This window comes from Jaculus jaculus, chromosome 4, assembly GCF_020740685.1.
Source record: "Jaculus jaculus isolate mJacJac1 chromosome 4, mJacJac1.mat.Y.cur, whole genome shotgun sequence".
NCBI lineage: Eukaryota > Metazoa > Chordata > Mammalia > Rodentia > Dipodidae > Jaculus > Jaculus jaculus.
The window spans coordinates 49,939,562-49,951,582 of record NC_059105.1 but is presented as its reverse complement, the minus strand read 5'-3'; the positions used below and the strand labels follow the sequence as shown (position 1 = coordinate 49,951,582).

General features: G+C 42.1%; 1 protein-coding gene across 4 annotated transcripts in view; it reads left to right on the top strand.

Annotated features, from left to right (window-relative positions):
• Pms1 (PMS1 homolog 1, mismatch repair system component) overlaps positions 1 to 12,021 on the top strand; it is a 92,689-nt gene that overhangs the window by 3,742 nt on the left and 76,926 nt on the right. For all 4 annotated transcript variants that reach the window (XM_045147968.1, XM_045147967.1, XM_045147966.1 and 1 more), the window contains exon 2: positions 10,157 to 10,308. In XM_045147968.1, coding sequence (XP_045003903.1) covers positions 10,177 to 10,308 — 132 coding nt within the window. In that variant the 5' untranslated portion in view covers positions 10,157 to 10,176. The remainder of the gene's footprint in view (positions 1 to 10,156; positions 10,309 to 12,021) is intronic.

The window sequence follows — 12,021 nt, the reverse complement described above, 5'->3', positions numbered from 1 at the left end:
GGTATTGATCAGGTGTAATAGATTTCCTGCTCTGAATTGTCCTGATTGTTGTAAACTTGAAAATTGAGGATGAATGAGAATGAGAGTAGGGATGGGGGATTGTTAAAAGTGTCATGTTGAGAAAGATAATGATGACGGAATTAGGAAGATTGCACAGACAGCAGGACAAGTAAAAGTTAAGGGGAGATTAAGTTAGTATCTCCAGACTTTGTGTATCAATATTATTCTTAGATCCTTGGAATTCTTTTTCAAAAAAAATATTTTATTTGAGAGAGGGAGTGAGGGAGGGAGGGAGAGGCCATGCCAGGGCCTCTAGCTGCTGCACATGAACTCGCATGCACCACCTTGTGCATCTGGCTTGCATGTGTTCTGGGGAATTGAACTGGGCCCTTTGGTTTTGCAGGCAAACACCTTAACCACTAAGCCATCTCTCCAGCCCAGATCCTTGGAATTCTTAAACTAAGGCAGACTTGACATCAAGTTTAAGAGGGTTTTGCAGGCAAGTGTCTTAAACTTCTGAGCAATCTTTCCAGCCCCATGCATGTTTGTTTCTAAAATTATTATTATTTTCTATGAAATGGTTGTGCTCTTAGAACCCGTCTCCCCTGCCCCAGTTGTGCTGAGGATATATATATTATTAGATCCTTAACCATTGAAGCATTGTCTCCATTTTTACAGATGATAAATTACAGAGGAATTTAAGTGGCTGGCTTCATTTATAAAGCTGACTCCTAAGGCCTATGTTTTGCCCTCTGTTCTGTTTTTCTAAGGTGCCAATATGTGCCCCACATGCAGGAAAATATATGTATAAATTGTGACTCAGCAACACCCTTAGAGCCCAATTATGTTGATCTCTTCCCAGAAGTTCATCCCTAAAAACCCTGTATAATTGTTAGAACCTTTTGTCTTATATAGTGCCTGAGAAAGAATCTTAAACTATTTTGAACTCTTTTATTTAGAAGTAGATTCCATAGGATCAACTCATCCTATGAGCATGAAGTTGGTCATGCTAAATTAAGGAAGTACCCAGGAATTTTCCTTCCATCTTTTGGCTTAAGAAAATCTTAGGAGTTGCATGTTGGCAAGCTAGCTTTGAGTTTTCCAAAATCGTTTATGAAATTAAGGATTAAAGCAAAGCCCCTCCTTGCCAGATGTTGTGGTGCTGACCGTTAATGCCAGCACTCAGGGGTAGTGGTAAGATGATCACAGCAAGTTTGAGGCTAGCTAGTGTGGGCTACCTAGTGAGTTATATGCTCCCCAGGGCTAAATATGGAGACCCTGTCTCAAAACAAACAAAACAGGGCTCCTTACTTGGATGTACATAAAAATTAAGTACATAAAAATTTTTGAATTGACAGTTGTTATGCATGCATATAATGTATTTTGACCATCATTCCCTCCTGTTACCTTCTTTTGTCTCCCACTATCCCACTACCCTTCTCCTGAGCCCCTTCTTCTTCTTGTGTGTGTGTGTGTGTGTGTGTGTGTGTGTGTGTGTGTGTGTGTGTCCCTGTCCCACTGAGTTTAATTAGGACTGCCTGCCTGAGCGTGGGTGGGAATTATTTACAAGTGCATGTACGGCTTATAGTGACTACTGGTAGAAGGAATCCCCCTCATCTCCAGCAACCATTAATTGAAATATAGCAGTTCATATTATGTTTTTTACCTTTTCTTTTTGAGTTTCTTATTTGCTTGAACAAAGACTTTTGTATCTACTGGTTGGTTCAGCATATAAAGGATCTCTGATGCTAGCACAGAGATTTGAGTTACATGATTAGATAGATGTTTTCGGCAGAGTAATGCAGAGGGTAGTTATTTGACATGTCTGGGGTTTGACTAATTCAGCTTAATAATAATTATAGAATCTAGATTAGCCTCATTCCAAAAGAGTAAAATGATTCTTTTTTATTTTTATGTTTTTGGCATAGTTTATTGCTCTAGCTAGCCCAGGCTGTCCTGTAATTCACTATAGAGTCTCAGGTTGGCCTTGAACTCACAGTGATCCTCCTACCCCAGCCTCCCAAGAGCTGGATTAAAGGCATGCACCACCATGCCTGGCTTAAGTGCAATGATTTTAAAAGGCATAGATCTTCAGAACGTACTGTTGAGTCATGATGTGTTAGGCTCTTGTTAAGTCACATGACTGTCAGTGTCTGCATCCTAAGTTGACAGTACCGTATGGTCATTCCCAGCCAGTGTATCATACATTACATTATTATAGCACCACTGTCCTGCCCATTCTTCAGCTATCATCATAGTGTGATTTACCAAGAAAAAAAAGCTTGTTTTTAAAACATCTTTACAACTCTTTTGTCTCCATGCCTGTAAGATCTCTGGTGATTATGAGTTTGGACCAAGGTATTTTAGATACAGACATTTAAGTAAATATGTTTGGGTAAAAAAAGAAAAAAAAAAACTAAATTTTGAGATGAAGCCAAATGAAAATAATCATTCAGGGTTTTTTTTTTTTTTTCTTCTTTCAACCTACGTTTTAAGAACAGTTCTCCAAAATAAATAAATAAATAACGGTGTTTATGTTAGCAGAGCACTGCAATAGGCTACATATGCCACAGTAAACTACAGGTGTATTGAAAGAGGTTAGGCAAGGGGAAGTGTGTAAAGATAAAACTTAGGATCCCATCAGATACTTTGAAACAGTCATCCTGGTGGGTGATGTCAATCTGAGGCTGAACTGCAGTGTCAGGTGGATGCCCTTTGTTTGTGGTAACTCCACACAAAAAGTAACTTTTGCTTCTGGTGGTTTTTTGTTGTGATAGTTACTGTAAAACAGTCACGTAAGAACCTGTCCTCGACACAAGCAAGGCTTTTGATTCTGATAGCTTCTACTATTCTTTTACCCGTCTTAAATGGCCATAAAATACAGACATTACATACTATCTTTTCATATTTAGAGAATTAAGTATATAAAGTGCTTAGCACAGTGTCTAACATACTAGATATTTAATAAGGGGACATCTAGATATGAGAGGGAAAAGAATTGGCAGGATATGGGCATTAATTCCAGTTGGGTCTGAGTTAATGGGTTATTCTCATAGGAATACCTTGAGTTTAAGCTAGTACTTTAAACAGGCAGCTGGAAATAACAGCATTGGAATTTTATAGAATAAAAGTCAGAATTGTAATTACCAATTATACTACAAAAAAAAAAAAAGCTGCAAAGGCTGGTGGCCTGGGTTTGATTTCCTAGTACTTATGTAAAGCCAGATACACAAAGTGACACATGCGTCTGGAGTTGGATTGCAGTGGCAGGAAGCCCTGGTACACTTATACTCACTTTCTTTCTTTTTTTTCTTTTTTTTTTTTTGGTTTTTCGAGGTAGGGTCTCACTCTAGCCCAGGCTATCCTGGAATTCACTATGTAGTCTCAGGGTGGCCTCGAACTCACAGAGATCCTCCTACCTCTGCCTCCCAAGTGCTGGGATTAAAGGCATGTGCCACCACGCCCGGCTATACTCACTTTCTTTCTATCTGCCTCTTTCTTTCTGTTTCTCTTTCAAATAAATAAACTGATTTTTAAAAATTATAAAAGTTGAAAACTGATTTTTCTCTCAGAGATTTTTTTAATCATAAATACAGTTTACTTATTTTTACTAAGTTAGCATTCAAAATGTATTTAAAGACTTTTTTTTTTTTGGTTAAGACAGGGTCACACCCTTGCCCAGGCTGACCTGGAACTCACTCTAGCCCCAGACTGGCCTCAAACTCACAGCGATCCTCATACTTCAGCCTTCTATGTGCTGGGACTAATGGTATGGACCACCACATCCAGCAGAAAATTATCACTGCATTTTCCATACATTAGTGTCATTGTGGTGATTTTAATCAGATGTCCCCCATAAATTAATGTGTTCTGAATGCTTAGTCACTAGCTGGTGGCAGTTTGGGAGGTGAAACCTTGACAGAGAAGGTACACACCTCTGTTGAGGATGGTCTTAGGGGGGTTATAACCAGCTCCCCCCCCAACACCAGAAATCATCTCACTCTCTTGCTGCTGTTTTCGACCTGCTGTGGCAGAGGAGATGTCCAGCCTCTGCTCATGCCATGCTCTCCCCTGCCATCGTGAAGCTTCCCCTTGAGAGTATAAGACAAAATAAATCTTTTCTTCCTATCAGCTGCTTATGGTTAGGTGTTTTGTCCCAGCAATGAGAAAGTAATTATAATACTTTGTTCTAATTTGTGCCCCCCCACCCATATTAATCCCACTGTTAGCCTCTTCCTGATTCCCTTCCTTCTCGAGTAGTAACCCCTTTCTGCTTTCTTGTCACATACATTTCATTATCTCTTCTCCCACCTACCTACTTTTCCTTTTCTTGTTTCTCCCTCATGGTCCCTTGTCTGGTTCTATCACAGAAACACATATGCACATGTGTGTGCGTAAACACAATTTAAATTTAAGTCTAGGTTCTGCATATGAGAAAAATGTATTAATCTTCTGGGTTTGATTTATTTTGCTTACCATGATTCCAGCTCTACATTTTTTTCTTGCAAATGTCATTTCATTTTCCTTATGACTGGATAAGATTCTGTTTTGCATAAGTACATTGCCTTTATCCACTCACTGTTGATGAACATCTAGGGTGCCCCTGGAGGCAGGGACAAGTCTGAGATAAGGTCATGGATTTGTGTGGCAGGGGAATATTGTATTCCTGCTGGAGCCCAGCATTCAGATGTATTAAGGTATAGGGGTATGAACAGTGAGAAAGAAAAGGGAGGTCTTGGGCAACTGTTTATAGGGGTGACATTGGACATTACCAAAAGAGGAATAAAGGCAAACCCTTGGAGTACATAGCAAAGAAAACACATCGTGGTGTTTAGAGATGTGTAGTTTTGTAAGAGTCCCAGGGATACAGAGAGGATTGTTTCCCAAGAGTAGTGGAGGGAAAAGCAGAGGCGCTGTAAGAACAGGGAAGTGCCATGGCCAGCCGGATTGAGGACTGCCAGAGCGTTCTGATCCCGGACTGTTGGTTTTTATTGGTGCAGGGGCTGGTGGAGGTGCAGGCTCCCTTGTGGATTGTCTGAGCGCATGTCTGGCAGGTGGACTGGACCTGTGAGATATGTGCTCAGAGGCCATAGGTGTGCACCAGGGCTTTGGGTCCAATATGTAAAGTTTGGTGAATGTCAGAGATAATTGTAGTGGCCTGTTTTGGAAGAATAATTAGCCGATTGTTTTAAAAAATCCAGCCATTCCCATCTCGTGTGGCCCCCTTTTTGAGGAGTTTGTCTTCCTCTTCTGGCAGATAATCAAGTTGATATGTCAGGCACAGGAAACAGATTCATCCTGTGTTGGGGGCAGGTGACAGGGTTAGTTTTCGTGCTAAGGACTCAGCCCTGGCATTGCCTTGGGCCACTGGTTCTCTAGAGATCTGGTGTTGGCAGTGGATAATGGCTATGTCTGCTGGGAGCTGGGGATCCTGCAGAAGCTTGGCAATGAGGGGCCCACTAATGATTGGAGTACCTTTAGTAGTGAGGAATCCTCTCTCCTAGAGGACTGAATGAGTGTGAGCTATAGAGAAAGCATATTTACAACCTATATAGATATTAGCTCTTCAGTCTTTTGAGATATGTAGGATCCTAGTTAGTGCTATTAATTCAGCCTTTTGGGAGGTGGTGTCCATTGGCAGGCAAGTAGCCTCTAGGACATCAGTAGGTGTGACCACATCATGGGCTGCTTATTGGTTTCCTGAACTGTCAACTGAGGCACTTCCATCTACAAAGAGGACTAATTGAGGTGATGTGAGGGGCATGGCATGGAGACCCGGCCGAGGGGAATGGTGGGCCTCTACTACTTCAGGGTATGAATGAGAGGGGGACCCTGGGGAGGGGGAAGAAGGGAGGAGTGTTGCTGGATTGAGGGTGGAACAGGTTGTAAGAGAGATCTGAGGGTTGTCCAAGAAGAGCAGGTGGAAGGTCTCCACCCGTGCGGCCCAAGCAGGGAAAAAGAGGAGTGGCTCAAGAGATCTACCAGGAGGTTAGAAGAGAAGAAGGTGACAGGTGCAAGCAGTGTGATCTTGAGGGCTTCTTGGGTCAGCTCTGCTGCAGCCGCCAGGGCTTATAGGCAGGACTGTCATCTGCACACTGTGGAATCTAATTGTTTAGACAAGAAAGCCACTGTCCGGTGTGTGGTTCCAACAGGCTGGGCAAGGACACCTGTTGTCATACCTGATCTTTCATCTGTAAAGAGGTGGTCTGGTCTGGAGGGGTCTGGGAGAGCCAGAGCCGGGCTGCCATGATGCCAAGAGAGCATCATGTAATGATGAGAATTGGTGATGGACTACAGTAGGGTGGGAAAGGGGCCCTGTAGGGGTTTCCCTTGCTGCCCGATATAGCGGTTTCACTGTGACAGCAAAGTTAGGAATCCAATGGTGAAAAAAATCCCACGAGACCCAATAAAGAGAGGATTTGATTTGCATTTTCTGGAGGCTGGAGGTCATGGAGGGCTTGGATTCTATCAACTGTTAAGGCCTTTAAGCCAGGACTGAGCTGGACTCCCAGGTAGATTATGGTAGGAGAACAAAGTTGAGCTTTGAAGGAGACACCCTGTAGCCCATAGAAGCAAGAACATTTAAGAGGGAAGCCAAGGATTCTTGAGACAGAGGGAGGGATGGGCTGCAGAGTAGAAGATCATCTACGTACTGCAGGACAGCACTACGCTTAAGGCTGCATGTGGAGAGATCTCTGGCCAAGGCTTGGCCAAAAAAGTGGCGACTGTCTTGGAAGCCTTGGGGAAGGACCATCCAGGTAAGCTGCTTAGAGTAGCGGGTGTTGGGATCTTCCCAAGTGAAAGTGAGAAGGAAGTATGAGTCAGGGTGGAGGGGGACTGTAAAGAATGTATTTTTGAGGTCTTAAGACTGTAAAGTGGGTGGAGTTGGGTGGGATAAGAGATAGGAGGGTATAAGGGTTAATTACTATCGGGTGAGTGGGCACAGCTGCCTTGTTGATTAATAGGAGGTTTTGTACCAGGTGGCAAGTGCCAGAGGGTTTGCGCACAGGGAGGATGGGAGTGTTACAGGGTGAGTCAGTAGGTTTAAGGAGGCCTTGTAACATTAGATAGGTGATGATAAGTTTGAGTTCTTAGCGGTTATGTTTCAGAAATGGGAAACTGAGGTTGCAAAGGGAAAGAAGGGTCCTGGAGGTGGATAATGACAGGTTGATGATGTATGGAAATTATGGGAGTGGAGATGTCCCATACTCAGGGATCAACTGGGTCTGGGAGGAAAGGAATAGGACATTAGGGAGTGGCGGTTTGAGAAGCTATTAAAGGAAGAACGACATGTGTTTTCTGGGAGGTAGAGGGAGCTAATGAGAGTGTGTGGCCCCAAAGTGGCTGATAATGTCTCGGCCTAATAGGTGTATTGGGCAGTCAGGCATGACTAAAACTGAATGTGAAAAAAAGCGTTTGGCCAATGAGCAGGGGCGAGGTAGGGTTTTTGGCGAGAAGGAGGGAACCCCATTAACTCCTGTAACAGAGATGGATGAAGGGATGTTGGGGCCCAAGTGGGCAGGCAAAGCAGAAAAGGTAGCTTTTATGTCCACCGGAAGGTGATGGACTTCCCTGCTACCTGGAGCTTTACCCTGGGCTCGGAGAGTGTAATGGGAGTCTCCGAGTCTGGGCATCGTCAGTCCTCTGCCAACCCAAGCAGTTCTAATGCCGGGACAGTTTGGAGAGCCTTGCTTTGTGTGGCTGGACCTCCACAGTCCAGCACAGAGGACAAGCACACACATGGACAGTCTGACTTCCAGTGATCTGATTGTTGACATATAGGGCAGGGCTTAGTGGGCAGTGGTGGATTAGGCTACTTATGGGCCCAGTGGCCTTCCTGGCCACATTTGGAGCAGGCCTCTGGTGGGGTGGACTGGGACTGTGCCCTGGCAGGATGGGGCTTAGGAGAACTCTCTTGTCCCCTCTGCAGGAAGACTGATGGCCTCAGGGCAGCTATCAAGGCTTGGGTTTTGTAGGCCTGCCTTCTGTTGCATCTGAGCCTGTCAGGAGGACTTAGCTGCCTCCTCTTGGGCATTAAAGTCCTTAGAAGCCATCCTCATTAGATCCTGAATGGGAGTCTGAGGCTCCTCTTCTGCCCTGTTTAGTTTCTTTCTAATGTTGGGGGAGGACTGGGAAGTAAAATAAGTAGCCAGTACTCTGGCCCCTACATCCAAAGCTGGATGTAAGTGGATGTATTGGATCATATCTTCTTGTAACCTGTTTAGAAAAATAACTGGGTTTTCATCAGAACCCTGAGTGACCTCTCTAAGTTTATCCACTTAACCACTTTGTTAGATACTGTTTCCATACCCCTAACAAGACAAGTAACCATTATGTCTCTTTGTCCTTCACCTTCTCATCCCTCCTGATAATTCCATTCCGGGTCTGTGTCAGGATCCGCCTGTGCCCCAGAAGGAAAAGTTTGATGAGTTAAGTGAGTCTGATCAGAGTATTGTTTAGCTGCTGTCTGTATTCATTCATGTTCTTCTAGGGTGAGGGTGGAAATAAAAATAACATGTAAGTCTTGCTAGGTTAGGCTATAGGCATGAGTGAGGTAATGGAATTTTTTTTTTAATATAGGAAGTTGGGTTGGCTGAGAAAGAGCCAAGGTGTTCTTTGATTTGGGATAGGTCCTGGAGAGAAAACAGAACTTGTACCAGGGCAACACCTTCAGCCCCAGCCAGCCACCTCTCAGAGGGGGAAGATGCCAGGATCAAGGGGCTGATGGAACTGGATATGGGAGGCAATTGGAGAGGGGTCAGATGGATTAAGAGTCTCAAGAGCTGACAAAATGGCTGGGTGAGGGGTCAGGGAGCTTGGGGTGGAGAACTGGATGAGTTGGGTGGGGTTGTGTAAGGGAAGGCAAGGCCAAAGAAAGGCATGTTGAGGGCACAGGAGAGGAGTGCTGATGAGTTGGTGAAGCTTTGGGGGAAAGGCTGGAGCCTGAAGAGAGGAGGGAGGAAGGGAGAGAGTCATGGGGTGGGGCGAGGGAGTGGATCGATGTGAAGAACCGAATCAGACCTGATCAACAAAGCTAGTTCAGGTTTATTGGCACAGCTCTCTGGTCTCAAGACACAAGCTCAGAGAAATTGCATCCAGGACCTAAGATGGAAATTGAGGAATTTTCATTTGCAGAAGTCATACTTACTTTTTCATGTTTATTGAGTTGCAGTGGTGGTTTGTAAGTTGGTTGCTTTTGGTAATCTCCTGTGGTTTTCTTTGAGGATCTTCTTATTGAGCAGTTTTTTCTTAAAGGCTCAAACCCATTACCACTCAGAAAAGAGGAAACAAACTGCTTTTGGATGAGGCTTGCTGCACCTCTCCCCATGGTAGATCCAAGGCTAGAGCTATGTTTAGCTTTAATGTTTCTTTTTGGTGTGTCATCCTTTTCCTTTGAACTTTTCAGCTGTTTTGTCACTACTCCTGTAAATTTCAAAGTTCTTTCTCTCTTTGGATTAGAGTCTTTTTTCTTAGTCTGACTTTCTTCTTCACTGGGTCACAAGAAGGCAGTTTCTAGTATATTATCATACCAGGAAGTCCATTTATTGTGGATTTTTAAATCTGTTTTGGTCATTTTTCTTTGTAGGGTGTACGTAGATTACATAGCAATAGAAGATATGTTGAAAGACTTGTGTGTGTTTAAGTACTATCCCTGACTTTTTTTTTTTTAAGACAAACCCAATGGACTGGTCTTTTTTTATGCAAGTGGGAGAAGGGGGAGTCTCAGCCACTGTAAGCGAACTCTAGACACGTGTGCGCACTTGTGTGCAGGTACAACCTTGCATGCTTGTGTCACCTTGTGCATCTGGCTTACATGGCACCTGGAGTGTTGAACATGGGTCCTTAGGGTTCGCAGGCCAAGTGCCTTAACCACTAAGCTATCTCTCCAGCCTTAGCCTTGCCTTTTAATAACTGAATGTACTTAATGTTTCTTTCCTGTGCCTCAATAATCTTATAAAATAGAGATAATGGTACACAGTTCAAATAGAATTAGTAATAAGCAAATGAATTAATAGAGTGCATGCTTAAAGTGGAGCCTGATATACAACATGACTCAGTGATTGTGATCTGTTACTATATTACCTAATGTTGCATTTTGGTTCTTTTATGAGTGTTTAATAATTCTTATTTTACAACTTGTGTTTTTATCTTCTAGCTAGTCTACTCAAAGCTAGAATGAAACAGTTGTCTGCAGCAACAGTTCGCCTCCTTTCAAGTTCTCAGATTATCACTTCAGTGACCAGTGTTGTAAAAGAGCTCATTGAGAACTCCTTGGATGCTGGTGCCACAAGCATAGATGTCAGATTGGTGAGTGTGTTGGTGAGACCAATGACCTTTAAAGCAGAAAAGAGCCTGCTACTTCCTTGTTAAATTATCACCTTTTAAATGTTCCCAAGACATTGGATCTTTTATCTTAAGAGCATATTTAAAAAAAATAAATTTTCATTTGAATTAACAGTATCCTTATACTAAAGGAAATTATAAAGGAACTGATATATCTTAGGACTCTGTCCTAAGATATCTATCTAATGGCTATAGTGCCCTCTAATATTTGTCCCTGTTCATTCATATTTTACTGACATTTTAACCTCCTTATGTCTTAGTGGCTACTTGTTTCAATACCATTTGCCTTGTTACTTTATAATATTAGTATTTTACATGCTACATGTTAAATCAGTGAATTAATGACTTAAATCACAGCTATTTACACTGTGTTGTGACGAACACCGGTGGTCCTGTAATAGAAATTAATAATAGTAAAAGGTTTCTGAATGTGCATTGACCAAAAATGAAGTCAGAGTCAAACACATGGTGAATCTGAGGTGTTTGGGGCAGCATTTGCCAGCATTCCAGTACATGACTCATAGAACCTTGATTCTGAACACACAGCATGACTAGTTCTCACTGCACATGCCCTCACTCCATGTAACACCAGTGAACACTGCTCAGCATCTGAGACCTACTGGATGTTATGAATTTCATTGTTTCTGTAGTACATGCAAAGTTTTCTGTTTTTAAAGAAACCAGGGTTTAATTACAGAAAAAGGTTTTTAATATTTTCCTATCATCACTCCTCAACATATAAGTATCAGATAAGTGTATTTTTAGATTGTATTTTGTTGGAATGTTTGGTTGTAAAGATTAACCACCACGTAGTACTATAGACTTGCCCTGTTGTAAACCCAGGTTCCACACAGTCAAACATTGACCAGTTAGGACTGCCTACATTTATAACGCAGAGTGCATAGTGGGAATACAAACTGTCGAGAAGATGGCCACTGCATAAAACCCAGCATGTTCTTCTGTGACCACTTTTAGAGTTGCTTCCTGGACCTTCATAAAAGTCATTTAATGAATTTTGGTTTGGGTGTAGGACAGCATTTCCAACAATTTCTGAAATGGCCCTAAACAAATTTCTGCCATTTTGTACCATATTTATATAAAATGGTTTTCCTATCACTGTTGTTTAGAAAATCCGTTGATCAATTCTGAAAAGCATAGAAGGTGCTTTGTGTCCTGCAATCAAATATATGTAGCCAGGATTTAATTATATAAAAATAAGCAAGCAATCCCTCCCATTAGTATGTATTTATACATTTATTTTTAATAATAAAGTTTTAATGATTTTTTAAAAAATCTGATTTTCACCAATTTGTATTACTTCTAGTACTCTGGTGTTATGAATAATGATAATAGGAGTATATTGTAGAACGATCCAGCATCTGAGAGTAAAACTCTCAGATAAGTTGTATGAAATAGCTATCAAATCCCAGCCAATTAAAAACTGTTTATTAACTGGTAGACCTGTTTTATAGGTAGCTAATGTTCTGAAGATGTTCCTAAAAAGTCACATTAATTTATAAATAGCCAAGCTGAGATTAGAATCTGGTGTTTCTGAATCAGGATCTTTTATCTAAGCCTATAATTCTCACAATATTTGCAGTACATCAATTTTAGGGGGTTGTTGGGTCATTACTAAGCTGTGCTCTTAAAATGAGATAATAGGTGAGGCTTCTCCAC